This window comes from Arvicanthis niloticus, chromosome X, assembly GCF_011762505.2.
Source record: "Arvicanthis niloticus isolate mArvNil1 chromosome X, mArvNil1.pat.X, whole genome shotgun sequence".
NCBI lineage: Eukaryota > Metazoa > Chordata > Mammalia > Rodentia > Muridae > Arvicanthis > Arvicanthis niloticus.
This window is the reverse complement of record NC_047679.1, coordinates 77,356,998-77,372,611: the sequence shown is the minus strand read 5'-3', so window position 1 is coordinate 77,372,611 and position 15,614 is coordinate 77,356,998. Positions and strand designations below refer to the sequence as shown.

General features: G+C 36.7%; 1 protein-coding gene across 4 annotated transcripts in view; it reads right to left on the bottom strand.

Annotated features, from left to right (window-relative positions):
- Positions 1–1,371: 1,371 nt before the first annotated feature.
- Positions 1,372–15,614, bottom strand: part of Diaph2 (diaphanous related formin 2) — a 629,631-nt gene continuing 615,388 nt past the window's right edge. For all 4 annotated transcript variants that reach the window (XM_034485231.2, XM_034485232.2, XM_076918874.1 and 1 more), the window contains one exon: positions 1,372–6,300. In XM_034485231.2, coding sequence (XP_034341122.1) covers positions 6,236–6,300 — 65 coding nt within the window. In that variant the 3' untranslated portion in view covers positions 1,372–6,235. The remainder of the gene's footprint in view (positions 6,301–15,614) is intronic.

The following is a 15,614-nucleotide window of genomic DNA, read 5'->3' as shown; positions in this document are numbered from 1 at the left end:
TGCCCTCAGATGCTGAGAGATGCCTTAGAACTAAAGTTTAATGACAGTTGTGAGCCATTAACTAGGTGCTGAGAAATGAACGCAGGTCCTTTGTAAAAGCAGTATGTGTTATAAAATGCTGAACCAGCTCCTTTTGCTCCAATTCTGTTTGTTTCTATCCCACTCGATTGAGAAATTAAAGGCATTAGCTATATTCAGTTCCCAACTCCGCTCTCAAAAGGTGGCTTTCCTGAGTGGGTAAAGACAAGAATACACTGACTAGAACAGCCACACGGTAGAACCACGGTAGGGACTGTGGAAGCTTTAGCAAGATGCAAAGTTTGATGGGTCATGTAGTTTATTTAAGTATTATTATACCTAATAAGTTAATAGCTTGTATGCTGTGCACATGAACATCAAAAGGTGAAATTATTGAATGGACCTCAATTTGATAAAGTACAGGTAAAAATATTTATCTGCATCGCTGATAGCCAAGATATAATGTCATGATGGCTAAAGACTAAATTTATATATTTTCAAGTTCCCCACCCCCACCCCCACTCCTGCAATGGACATGAACTGTAATTATATTTTAGTTGTGGCAACTGGAATCTTAAACATCTAAATCAATTTTCTGCATAAATGGGATCTTTGGTTATGGCATTCTTTTGTTGTAAATCAAAACTACATAGCACATTACATGTATGGTATATTTATTAATTTTCAGCTTTCTTTCCTGCTCACAATTGCTGTCCTTAAGCTCAAATTGACCTGTTGTGGATACTCTGGTTTTCTGACTCTTTATTTGGGTCTTGGGAGGAAAGAAAACAATGTGTTTGCTTGCTGGAACAAACTATTCCAAAGAACCTAGTGGGTGGGCCAGGATTTGGATCATGTCATTTATAGGTCTGCTTATTACATTGTACAGTACTTTATCTTGAAGACAGCCCACCCACAAGGAGGGATTCCTTTGAAAGCTCTCCAGAGAATAAAAGCCTGCCATTCTTTATTACTCGTTCTGGACATTTACCACTCTGAGCATCTGAAGCCCATTTGCTTTAGCACTGTATATAATGCACAAAAATCTCTGCAAAAACTGTTTGTGTCGAGCAGATAGCATATAAATCTCCCTTTCGTCTTTTTAGTTGTATAAGCATTTCTCTACTATTCTGATGAGAAGTGTGCATGGATGCTAAGAAAAACCTTAGAGTTCTCTTAAGTATATGAGTCTTTAAAGACAGCCCATGATCTCCACTTGACCTGACCCTTCCAAAATCACTTTTGAAGCTCTGTTTAGCTGAAGCTTTTCCTAGAATATCCTTACATCCTCTTGACACTTCAGCATCCATGCCTTTTCATTCATATTTAGTCTTAATCAGAGACTGAACAACATTTAATGCAGATCTAAGCTTTATTGAATTAGTAAGCATTATACAGAGATTGCAAGTCATTATTGGTCCAGCGAAAATACAAGTGTTTATTCTGAGGTGAAATGACAGCACAAATTGACAGCTTTACTGCTACTTGAAATATTTCTTTAAGGTGGCTTGCTATGGACAAAATCTCCCTCAATACCCATTCAACACAATCTTTGCTTTTACCTCTCCCTTCAGTTGAGGAATTCACAATGTCTAAAGGAAGCTTGTAAAGAACCCTTCTGTATCAGAGGTAGTTTTGTGCCTACATGGTGCAAGATAGAAGACATTTGAACAAAGCTTCATTAAAAAAAAAAAAAAAAGGGCAGAAGAGAGCAGAAGAGATACACTAGAGCAGAGTTGAGATCCGTGAATTTTTTTCAGCTAATTGGTTACAGTGGTGAAAGTATCAACCAAAAGTTAGAATAGCATTTTTGTCTATTTAGTAACAAAGCATGCAGTAGCCTGTGCAGACAATAGCTTTTAATAACAACGTTACATCTGGCTTGAGCACCAAAGATGCATTTTAAAAAGTATAAAGTACATTTATATGCAATGACTACTATAGTGGCTGAATTATGCCCCCCCACACCCGAAAAAAAATGTTCATTTGTGTGCTAATCCCAAGAATCTGTGATATTACCTTATTCTATTAGGTAGGTATGTGAAGTTGTAATTAAATTTAGACTCTGAAAATCAGGATGTTATAATAGATAATCTGGATGGGTCATCAAAACTATCCTTACAAGAGAGAAGCAGAGGTAGATTATACATACAGAGGGGTAGCTGTTGGAATGACAGAGAGTAGTAAGATGAAGCCACAATCCAAGGAATAACGACAATCACATGAGAAGATGCAAGGAGTGGATTTTCTCCTAGAGCTTGCAGAGGAGTACTTTCCTGCCAATATCATGGTTTTGAATTTGTGGCCTTAAAAACACTACAGAACCAGAAATCTACCATTTTATCCCTCTGTTTGTGGGCATATGTTACAGTAACCATAGGAATCTGATATAAATTTTAGTATGAGGTGGGGTACTGCTATGACAAATACCTACAGATGTGAAAGTGGCTTTGGAATTGGATGCTGGGTAAGAGGGTGGTACAGTTGTTGATAGTAAACTTAATAGAGACACTACAGATTGCTTGAGCCAAGCCACTGATGGGAATGTGGATGTTAAAGGCATTTCTGGTGAGGGCACAAGAGGAAATGAATACTGTAGTGGGAACTGGAAGAAAGGCAGTTGTTGTTATATAGCAGCAAAACCAAACCAAACCAAACCAAACCAAACCAAACCAAATAACAACTCTGAATTGTCTCCTACTGCTTTATGGAAAACCGATCTTGATCTTGTAAGTGATAAAGTTGAGGAGCTTGGCAGGCCAAGATAGTTGATTTTTGCTGGGGAAAAAAGTCTTAGGGGCGTGGGGAAGAGAAAAGAGGATAATAGAGCATCCAATACATGAGACATGCCAGTGAAATGGGAGTTACTAGGTGGACCATAGCAGTGGGTAGTGGTGGAAGCGAGGGCAGAAGGTGGAATCATATTCACATATTCATCATCATCATCATCACCAATGACAACAACAAATCATGAAAATGCCATAATGAAACTCATTACTTTTTGTACTAATTATAAAAAAAGAGCCAGATAGGAAGAAGTGAAGAAAGAACCATTATGTCAAGAAGGAATTAGCACTTGATTTGGTAAATTTTATTAATAGTGAAAGATGATAAAATGAGGAAATTCTGTGTGAAGATGTACTTCAGAGCTAAGAAAAAGGATGTGGCCTGCCAGCTATTGAATAGTAGTGAAAAGATTGGGCACACATTTCTGGATTTATTCAACTATCTCAAGTACAGAACTGAGCTATCTAGGAAAGAACCTGGATGTTAGCTTGCTTGAAAGCAGAGTCATAGAGATATCATAAAGTTCAGAGTGTGTGGTGAGGATTATCCTGTCTTAAGATGGCAGTCTCTAAATGCCATCATCAACATCCTTAGAGAACAGGCTGAGAGCGATCAGGTACACAGAGAAGATGATATAAAAAGGAGCAGAGAAAAATGGCCATAAGCCACCCAATGCCATTGGCCATCAGAAAATGGACAAAGCAAAGAAGGGGCCTCTGTTGTAGCCTCTGGAGGTAGCATGAATGGTGTGATGTCCAGATGTCAAGCTTCTGTCCTCCAGGACCATGGGACAACAAATTGTTGTGGTCTTAAATCACAAGATTGATGGCCAATCATTACAGTAGCCAAAGGAAAATATTCTAACCAGTTAACTCGGTTTGTAATATTCTGAAGAAAATGTTGTAGAAAAGGGTATTTTTGATTTATGGCAGAAAAAAAACAAAAATACATAATTCAGCCTAATTTGGTTTTCTTTTAAAAATAATATTGTAATATTCTGAAGAAAATGTTGTAGAAAAGGGTATTTTGATTTATGGCAGAAAAAAACCAAAAATACATAATTCAGCCTAATTTGGTTTTCTTTTAAAAAATGCCACTATGTACTTTTGTTTTTGGATGATACCTTCCAACCTAAAACAAAAAGTCCATGTGACCATAACAGGACTATTATAAGCCGCATGAGTTAATTATGTCCCCTGAAAGGTTTTCTAATGTTTGTGAAAAGCATGTGGAATGCATTTAAATACAAATATATAATTTATCAATAATAGTACTTCATTCATTCTTGTTTACAAACTAGAAAATAAGGCAAGTTCACATCTGGAAAAGGTGATCTACATCAGTATTTCTACCTTGACCAGTTAGATAATATGGCAGGGCAAATGCCCCAAATTTCAGTCAAAGTTTACATTTCAAGATCAATTTTTTACAGCCCCAAAAGCTATAAAAACAAAACCAAAAAAAACTCAAATAAGCCATACCACAATATTTCAGAAAATACTTTGTAAAATTGAAAATGCATACAGTAATTATTTACACCAATTAGTAGAACCTAAACTTCATAGTTATTGTTTAAAAAGTGTGTGAAAGTGGTATGTTCTAAAGTGTGTGTGTGTTTTCACATAAGAACAAAAGGAAAAAAACTCAGACATTGTTACCTTCTGATTTTTCTACTTATAGCAGCTTCAGAGTATTTTGAAGTATAATACCCAAGAAAGGACGAGGGAAAGGCAACAGTTTAAATTACTTTACATCTGTAGAAAGAGTCTGGTCACTTGTTTACTTTATCTCAGAAGGTGGCTTGCCAAGCCAGTTATTTGTTCTTTTCTCTAAATGTCTATAATGTGCTTTGGTGGAATAGAAATAGAATTATCTACATAAGAAATATACATACAAGCAATCTTTTACAGCAATCACAATCATCTGCATGAATTAGTCTTAAAATTACACTGCAGAGAAGTTACACCAATTATTACAAATACACATTGTAAGAGAATAGACAAGTTAAGTATAACTTCTGCTCTCTCACATATTTAAAACAATACCGAGCTTCTTTATCTGTTAGCGTTGTTTTGGCAGCATCACTAAAATGTGTTAATAATATAAGGTAAGTAAGTATGATGATGACAGAGAGGTTTACCTTGTTACTAGGGTATGGTTTACTTCAGTAAGAGATAAAAACACACACACACACAAATATACATACAAACACACACACACACACAAACACAGACACACACACACTGGGGAAGGATGAAGGGACAGTGAGGAAGGCACAGCTGGAGGGAGGGAGAGGAAGGGAGGGATGGAGGAACATGGGGAGGGAGAGAAAGGGAGAGAGGGAGGTAGAAGAAGGGAGTGAAGGAGGGAGGGCTGGAGGAGGGAAGGAGGGAGGGAATGCGGGAGGGGGAGAGAATTTCTTTTTCTTTAACTACCAAAGTGGAGTGGGAAAGGGAGTAGAACTAGAGACCAACCAATTGACCTTTCAAAAGTTTCCTACTGCCTCCTGCATTAAAAAGTCAGTTTCCTCCCTCTGTACTTTTTCTGTAGTTCTATTCCCTACCTCTAAGGGGGTGAAGGGAGAAAGAAGTAATAGAGGGAAGAACTAGGAATCCATATTTTTCTCTAAAATCTAAATAAAGGCAATAGAATTTCAGGCTCATCCCTAGCATATACATGAAAGTGTAGACGTTTTCTCAAAAATAGCTATATAAAGAATTTCTATAATGCAGCTATCTATGGAGAATTTGAAAATAAAGCTGAAATCTAGTGGATTTTGTTAAACTTTGGCTTAGTTTTAGCAATGGTAAGTGCCTATGACACTGCTGAAACGTTAGAGTAATGGTAAAATTATTATTTTCTGCCACATAGATGAATCCATTAGCTTTCACTTGGGATGGGTTCTAAATACCTTCAGTTGGGCTTCTCTTTTCAGAGTGTGCTATTTGCCCCTTCCCAAACATCAATGCACCTATTCTCCTAGAGTTTACACTATATACATAGGATGAGCTGGAAGTAGACACTGGAAATTCTTCCTGTCTATCTCTCTCCTGCCCTTTATCTATTTTGGGGGCATGGGATGGATAGGTCTGACCTAGAATTTCAGTTTTAAATTATTTGACAGACTGGAATGTTGGTAGACGCCTCAGGATTCTTCCATGATTTTATACTTTGATCTTCACAGTCATGTCCTTATACACAATGACAAGTTATGTGCATCTTTAGAGAGGAACAAATGTTTTCTAATCATGACATCTGGGTTCAGATTAGTGTACTTGCAGTACCTACAAATACACATAGCTTCACCCAGATCAGCTTGACCTGTGTGGAAATGCATTTATTTCCACGACAACTCTTAAGTGTATATTTGTTCCTCTCAAAATGGATGATTTCATTTTCTTAAATGTCTCCATTCTCCTGGCCTCGGGAATCACTTGGATGACATGGCTTCATTGTGGCGAGAGCGTGATCTTTCCAGAGGGGGCCGTCTGTTATCTGTAAGACAAAGAGAAGAAGAAGGGAAAAAACCGGTGAGCTTTAGATCCTGACTATTGCACAGTGTCAGGTCGAGAGAGGTTTTCAAACAGTCTTGAAAAATCACTTCAAATGAATATGGAAATAAGCTGCAAAGAGCCCGGATCTGAGGAGTTTACACAGCAGCTGCCAGGCTGAGTTCAAGAGTTCTGCAATCAGCAATAAATGATTTTTCTTGGTAAGCAGAGGCAGAGTGACAAAAGAAATGGAAGAATTCTTTCAAGCACAGACTCCGTGGAGATAAGCAGGTGACAACAAAATTCCTTGGTAAAGGCGTTAAACTGAAAAGATCTATGGACAGTGCCTTTTGTTGAAAAGCTCTCCAATTCCTCATGAGTTTTCAATTTGTGTGCTGGTTACCATTAAAGGACACCAGTGTATGCAGAGTGGAGGAAAAGAAAAGAAGAAAAAAAAAGACAGTTTTTTAAACAAAACAAAACAAAACAATGATTGCAATATATGGCAATCAAAGCAGCGACTGAGTTTGCCTGATTGTATGATGTAAACAAATTCAATACATTATATAGTCATTACGGGAATGAATAATGAATGGGACCTATTCTTGGTCCCATTCCCCCTACCCATCACAGGAAGAATAATCACTGTAGAGATGACTGTTGGCGCAAAGCTTGGAAAGCAAAGTTTAAAAGCATTGAAAGTTGCTGAAAATAGTTTTAGCTCTAACAGGGAAAAGGCTTCCAGCTCTGTACTGTGATGATCACTACTATATTATTATCACCTCTGTTTTATGCTCGGCTTAAATGCAATTGATGTGGCTGAAAATCTCTTCCTGACAAAAGCATAATATACTTAGATTCTGTATTCAGAATGAGACTGGTCCCCAGAAATAATGACAACCACCAGCACTTACATAAATGCTAACACTTTACACTAGTTAATTTGCTAATTCACACAACATCCCCGGGAGGTAAGCCCATTTCATTCCATCCTATTATCTCTGCTTTAGTAATGAAGGTTACATAGCAAATCAATGGTATGATGGGAGATTATAATGCAAAGTTAATGCCTAAATGTCAGGGCTGCTTTGTTCAGAAGTAGATGTTGGAGCCTCCCAAGCTGCTATTCATTTCCTCCCTCAGATGATAATGCCCACTACTATATCCTGTCTCTCCATGGGGAGACAGGACTAAGAAGTGCTGAGGTTTTGTCATGATTCCTTTCTAGGTTGTTATCATCTCTTGACCAATTCCAGTAGTCTGTGGTCGATACTCAGCAAAACTTTCTTGCACCCATGACCTTGACCTCATTAACACCACCTTGTGAGTACACTAAGCAAACTAGATAGAAGCTTAAAGCATTCTCAAAGCTTCAGAATGCAATAATATTACAGAAAGGTGAGATACTAAGAGGCTTTCTGTACTTGGAGATACATCTGAGTGATGGATTATTTGGGTATCCTTTTGAAGATACCATTAAAAAATCCATTATTTAATTTGTGATATGGATCACAATTCAGCTAAAAATGTGAAGATAACATTCCTGGATAAAGGGCTTATTACTAAGATGGCACAGGTTTGCATACAGATTAGTTTGGGACTTCTTAGAGAACATTTAAAACTTAAGCTACAATCAAATGCTTCCCATTGCATTGTAAGCATTAAAACTTCAGTGTTATTCTCAGATAGGAGAATGCAGAATCATGGTGGCATTCCCATAGGCTTGTGTCAGCTCTGAGAAAGAAGCTGGTAAACTGGGGATCTTACAAGCTAAAGTCAACAGGTATCTATCTATGCTTCCCTCCAGGAATGCCTCTGGTACTCCACAACACCACAAAACACCCAGTAAATCCCCTCCAAAACTGCAGCCTCACTGCATTAAATGGAAGCATGTGAGGATTCATATCAATTTGCAACTTACTAGTGGCATTTGGTTTGAGAAAATGCTTTTGAGTCAAGCAAACTGACTAAAGGACATTAAAGCTTTTGGAAAGTGGCATAAGCATTGGTTCAGGACCTAAAGCCAGCTTTATGGCAGAAAGAAAAAGGGAACTATTTTAGATTTTATTTTCTATCCCTTTGATCCCCCTTGGGAACCTATTAGATTCCCAACATAATAAGATAATTACACGAAGAAGCTTTCTGTAAAGGTCACCTCTTATATTTTTGAAATGTCAACCTACAACCTCGTTTATTAACAAAAAGCCATTAGAAACAATGGCAACAATTGCTGATCTAAATGTTTAAAATTAATTTCCAGTTATTTGTATTTATGTTAAATATAATTTTGCCATAAACTGTATATTTGTAACATGAAGTTCTCTGGATTAAGCCATAAGTGGATTTAAATGGATCTCATAAAGTACACATCCCCACCCCCACACACTCATACATACTTCTGTATTTTCATATGCTTACATAGATTTTCCATCTGTATTCATATTCTAATGGCTAATAATCTAGTGATGGCAATTCCTCACAATTTCTCATGCTTAAAAGTGACTTCATCTTTGAACAAGAGATTTAAATACCACCAAATGGATTATCTGAAACACAACTTTTATATTTATGGTATTTAATACTAATGAACCTCATAAATCAGCATCACATTTATAGGAAAAGAACAACCGTTAGATATCATTACTGACAGAAGTAACAGACTGATTGAGGTGATTGCAAAATTGATGGCAGTTTTTGAAAAAAGGTGGTGGAAGTGGGTGGTGTGCTATAAGATTTGAGGGTTTGATAAGACCTACTCAGAATCAAGTTCATTTCCAAGTCCACCAGAATTTGGTAAGTAAACCCAAACTCATTCTCCTTATTCATGAAAGGCTCGTCATTATGTTTTAGGTCTATACCTAAACTCTATGTGTAGGTGAGGAAATTCTGATATGACTATGGAGATTGAAATCATTAAAGAGTGGTATTGAAGAGAAGGCTATACTTTTATGAAGATGCATGCTATGAAGGAAGATGGTCTTCAGAAAACCTTTCAAATCTTTCACCAAATTAGAACTTAAGCACATGTGTTGGCTTTAACATGGTTCTGTACCTACTATCAGGCTACTCAGTTCAAATTAATGGCAAGGTTGTCCTTCTCATAATTGGAAGAAGATCCATGCCTTCTCTAAGCACAAGAGCCTGTGGCATCCATCTCTAAATCTTGTTGAGTATTTTAGTAAATGAATTAAAACTCTATGGTACTTTTATTGAATCCACTCATATAACCATTTATTTATTGACTATGTAAATAACACATAAATATAGAAAATACACAAATGTCTTTATGTTTTAGGTTTATACCTAAAGTTACATAAATAATTTTGTTGTTACTGTAAATGTCAAGTAAAATGACGAAAGACTAAATACAGATGAGACACAGCCTAAACCAAAGAGGACATAAGTCAGACTATAAGTGTCAGTTCTGTAGTATGCAACCTGGGGATGTACATGCAGTACCCTAATAAAGTGTGTGCCAATGACTGTATCTTGTATACTACATGAGATGGTCAAGTTCAGACTAAAACTATGATTATTCCTTCCTCTCATAGTGTGGCCTCCCTCTGTTGTTCTCTAAAGAATAATGTCTTTAAAAAATGTTGAGCTCCTATGAGGTTGCAAGCCCCTTCAGCTCTTTTGCTGACTCTTCCATTGGAGACCCCATTGGGGACCCCGTGCTCAGTTCAATGGTTGGCTGTGAGCATCCCCTCTGTGGACTCCCCAAAGCCCCCAGGGACTAAACCACCAACCAAAGAGTACACATGGAGGGACCCATGGCTCCAGCTGCATATGTGGCACAGGATGGCCTTCTTGGGCATCAATGGGACAAAAGGCCCTTGGTTCTGTTTAGGCTCAATGCCCCAGTATAGGGGAATGCCAGGGTGGGGAGGCAGGAGTGGGTGGGTGAACACCCTTATAGAAGCAGGGGAGGAGGGATGGGATAGTGGATTTGGGGGGGGGAGGATCAGGAAAGGGGATAACATTTGATATGTAAATAAAGAAAATATTCAATAAAAAAAGGGCAGGCCCCATACCCAACAGTCGATGGCCAAAACAAAACAAATTATTGAGCTCAAACTAGATGTGCAATGTGGTGTCCTATCCTCTTCTTGTAGTTTTCTGTTACTAAATGTCTAGAATATAAGACTGAAGACATGATTTTAACGTCCATATATTTATTTTTATGATGCAGATATATCATAATCTACTAGTCATTTCTCTCTTAAACAATATTTAAGCTGCTCCCAACATTTTGCTATAATAACAATGTGGAAATGACCATCCTTATAGTTATATCCATATGTATGCTAATGTTATATCCAAATGTATCCCATAGTTGTATCCATATGTATGCCTTGCATAAGACAGGCATTACTAAGGTATGCAGGAATAACTCCAAATGGTATTAGAGAATAATTACATTAACTTAAATATCATTGGCAGTACACGAATTTCTCTGTCTTATCTCTTTGGGTAATAATCTTTTAAAATGTACTAATACAAAAAGTGAAATATGACATGTGATTAATTCCTTTTGTATTTTTCCAAATACTAGCGAGGTAGAACTTCCCATATATAACCATCTATTTATTCTTTCTTTTCATGCTGGCCTTGTCCATTGGCTGTTTGTTGTACTGTTTGATTTTGCACCAGATATACTTAAGATAGAAACTGACTGAAATATATGTGCGATATATTTTTCTTAGTTTTTTGTTTGCCTGTTGTAGATTTTTTTTAGGACTGTACAGTTTCCATTTGTTAGTATTTTTGTGAAACTAAATCTATGAACATTTATATTTTTATATGTTCTTTTATTCTCAGCTTTCTCTAATAGCCATTTGTCTAATATACATGTAGCTAATATCTAGACATTTGATAAGCATACAATCTTGACTCTTCATGGTCTTTAAAGTTTAATTCATTCACATTTAATTATTAAAATTATCTTCAATTCATTTTGTTTCACAATGCCGAATAACTTCCACACTATTTCTTTTTTTTTCTTTCAAAGGACATGTGTTGTTTCATCACAGTTTGTTTAATCATAAATTACTATACTGATTCATGATTTCTCTATTATCATACACTAAGAAATAGCAAAGTTCTGTTATGTTGATATCAGTATTATTCTGAATTTTTATAGAAATGCCTTCTCATTTCATTACTTGAGCCTCATAATTAGTTTTCCTTTTGTTATTATTGTTGTTGTTATTATAATCATCATTTGGCAGACATATTCTTCCTATGTAGCCCCAGGTCAGTCTGGATTTATAATCCATGGCCTCTGTCTCTTCAATTTTAGGATTATGAATATGAGCTTTGTGATATGTTTTAGTGCCTGCTAAAGCTATGCTTCCATCATTTATGTTTTCATTTTAAACATACATTTTGGTTGGTGTGCCTCAGTGATAGAACACTTGACTAGCATGTGCAAAGCTCTGGGTTTAATTCCTTAAAACATACATACACACACACACACACACACACACACACACACACACACACACACATATTTCTAGGGCACATTCCAGCAGTGGACATGTAATCCTGATACATAAAGCAACTCAAAAGTAATAGAACTCAGTAAACAAAACTAGTGAATCGTAAGGTTACTCTAGTGACAACATAGGATCCAAGTGTGAGTGTAATGATGCTAGTCCATTTGTGTGTCTTTGTGTGTACATCTGTGTATGGTTTCAGGGATGAAATACTGGGCCTCATGTATGCTAGGCAAGTGCTTTATCACTGACATGTGATACATCCTCAACCTCTTTACTAATGCTTTTAGTAATTTTCAGGATTCTCATTTTCTTGAAAATTTAACAGGGTCCTTTCCTCTGTCTTCGGATAAGTTTTTCTGATGGCTTGGCCACTTTTCTTTGGAAATAGAGCAGAGTCCAGAAGTATCCAAAGGGGTATCATCAATTATACCCAGACAGTGTTGTTGTTTTGGCTCTGTCAAAAGTGTCAGTAACTGCAAATAAATGCATAGTTTTGCTACACACTTATAACACCTAGTGCTTGCAGCTTGTGAACCTCATGGTCTCAAATTTTGTAGTATGTTTCAAATTGTAGCCATCTACCAGATCTCAGTTATCATACTGTATTGACCTGCTTTACTTTACTGGAATTGTATACACAGGATGCTATGTAAAAACGAACATGCAGGAACCAGTCAATTACCTCTTCACTCAACAATTAAAGAGTTCTAGCCCTACCTACTCTAATTTCAATGGTAGTACAGTGGTTTTAAAGCTAGAAACAGGCCAAATTGTGTAATCCATATTCTTCATTACATGCAAATAAATCCATGCAAAGAAAACAGAAACCTAGATTACTGTAGTAGTTCAGGTTGGCAGAAGAGTGGAAAGTTATTTTAACGATGATGGTAATGGAAAGCAATAATGTTCAAATAGTTCAGAGGCTACTGTGACTACAGACACACAACTCCCATTAACTATAATTGGAGTTAAACACATGTAATGATAACAAAATAGACCCCTAAAAGCCTTTCCAATTGGAAAATAAGCAAATGCATTCTGAGAAACAGCATGCTTTTGTGTGGAAAATACAGTATTCTAATTGAGATGCACAAGTGATTTTCACATTTTTATTGCTGAGAGTATGATGTTGGTAGTGTTTCTATGTTTAGGGATATGGATCTGCTAGAGGTAACATCTGTACAAAGAATGTCTTTCCTTTTCTTAATGCTCAGCATTTGTTATGCTATTAAAGGAAAAGTCTCAATAGTTGCAATGGATTTATTAATTCAGGAGCTTGTTATCAGCACGAAACTCTGCTGTGCTAGGGGAAAAACAAATTATATTTTATAAAACTGCACTACTGAGATTAAATCACTTTTCTCTATTTCAGTCTCTTCTTATCCTCCCTGCCAGGTAGTAACTCTACTCTCTATCTCTATGATGAACTTCATATTTTACAAACTACCAAGTCTTATAGCAATATAAGGGTACATTATCAAACGAACTCAATTATAGTAACTTTAGGAAGATAGAAATATATGATAAAAGGAAAATCACATAGTACAATAATATTACTTTAAGGCATTAAAAACTTAATCCATATTAAACTACAAATGTATGATCTATGTGATTCTTACTTTCATCTATCACAAACACGGTGATTTTACAACATGTACAATCAGCGTGTTGGTATTTTAAATGGCTGCCATTTACATAATTGATAATTGGGGTATTTTAAAATATCTTAGAAAAATTTGGTGCAGATAAAAGAAAATCAGTATACTATTCAGTATTTCAACTGCCACTGACCTTGTTATTGATTATCTTTGGAATCTATGTCACAGCCAGTGAATAGATATTTTTAAAAAATATAACTTTGGATTTTTACATTAATCATGCATTATATTTGCTTCTCTACTAGAGAACAGAAATAGGACCCAAGTCAAATTTTCTCTCTGTAAGGATTAAAGTCTAAGAAAGACATCTGCATATCTAGAAAATATGGAAAATAGTAACACATAAGATAAGAATATTAGAACATAATAGGAAAAGTTTTGGAAAAAAATCTTTAAGTAAAATTCATGTAGCATAAACAGTGGCCATCATTCAAAATGTAACACAGCTAATCAGGGTGTCTACCATAGTGACTTCCTATGCAGCAATGCCTTAAAAACTGTTAATGAAGTCATCATTCAGTCACTAGCAATGAATCAGTGCCGGATCCTCGTTCAAATGCACATTCAGCTATGCTGCTTACATAGAGGCCATGGATACAAGGAAAGACTTCTGTCCTTCCATCTAGCTACAAACTGTTACTCCATAATCTGTCCACCAGGTACATAACAGGAAACCTCATACATTACTAGGGTGGGAAGGATAATTGCACCAAGAACAGTAGCATTCAATTAATTATGTGTTTCTTGTAGCATCTACTTCATTTTGAATGCAGTGCAGGCTTCAAGGTGGACCATTCAGTTATGCAAATTTTCCTATTTGCAGGGGACAAAAAGAGAATGAATAAATCAGAATAACTAACACATCTTAACTTTTTCCCCCTAAGGAAAACAATAAAATGACATACTGAAAGAAAAGGAACTGTTTGTATTTGTAGCTGTAAGGACTGAGATACAATGGCAGTTCTTTCCACAAGGAAGTTCTTTTAATTGAAATTCTGTTTCTTAGAAACGATTTTGAAGTATTACACAGAAGGCGGCAGTTCTTCCTGGGGTGGGGTCAGCAGAAACCCGGCTGGCTCTCTGAAGTCATCTAGAGAGATTGTTGAAGCCTACATAGCAGGATCCAGAGTGACAGTACAAGGGATGATCAAGGCAAAAATTACAATGACCTGGGCCAGAGTGCTCTCTGCAGAGTGAGAGACTGAGTAACCATTTGGTTTGGTGCTGAATAAACTAGCTGCTAAATGGCACTGGGGCTCCAGGGGTTTATTACTATCACCTGTCATATGTGTGACTTTTTACTTCCTGGGTGGCATAGATCCCTGTGACTAAGACTACTTGCCATCAGCCATTTCTATAACTTTGATCATATGATGGACAGTTCTCTGTTATTCCCAGTTGCAGTTGTTTGTGATCTGCCTGAGCTTCATTGCTGATATGCTGACCTAGAATACATTCACCTGTCATTTGATTTTGTTTCTGAATCACTTTAAAGCTACATATCTACTCTTTTTGTTTCTAACGTGTGCAAGCTATCTTTTTGGTTTGGACTTCCGTTTTCTAGCTGATGGTAGAGGTTTCATAATACTCAGCCCAAATCTCTAGCTTAAGTAGGCCCTGTGTGGTTGGAGTAGAGGGGTGTAAACATATTGGTTTCAGTATTAAGGCAGAAATACAAGTCCTTCCTCTTACACAATGTGCCCATCTCCCAAAAGACCATATAACAGTAACATAGACATGCCTATGATTTTGAGAAGATGTTTAACCTACAGTTTACAATGCAAGAGCCTATAAACAGGTGTTCACATCAATTATGATCCCCATGCAAGCCTGTGCTTAATTACTTAACCAGTTGTGTGGACAAAGGCAACCTGTGTGATTAATATTACAGACACTTTAGCAGCTGCTAGTGCCATTGTTTTTAAAATATAAAATGTCCCTTAAGGTAAAAGCCAGTCAGCAGTTGTTTTAAGTATGAACAATTATAAGAGTTAGCACACAGGTTCTCAATTTCATACTCACAACTGACAGAAAATCCTTTATAATTTTAGTGTCTGATGCAAACCCTGCACAACCTGAGCACCAGGCCAAGACTTTAAGCGAATAAAGATTGCTACTAACAGCTAGCTTCTTTGGAAGAGGTCTCCAGTGCTGGAACA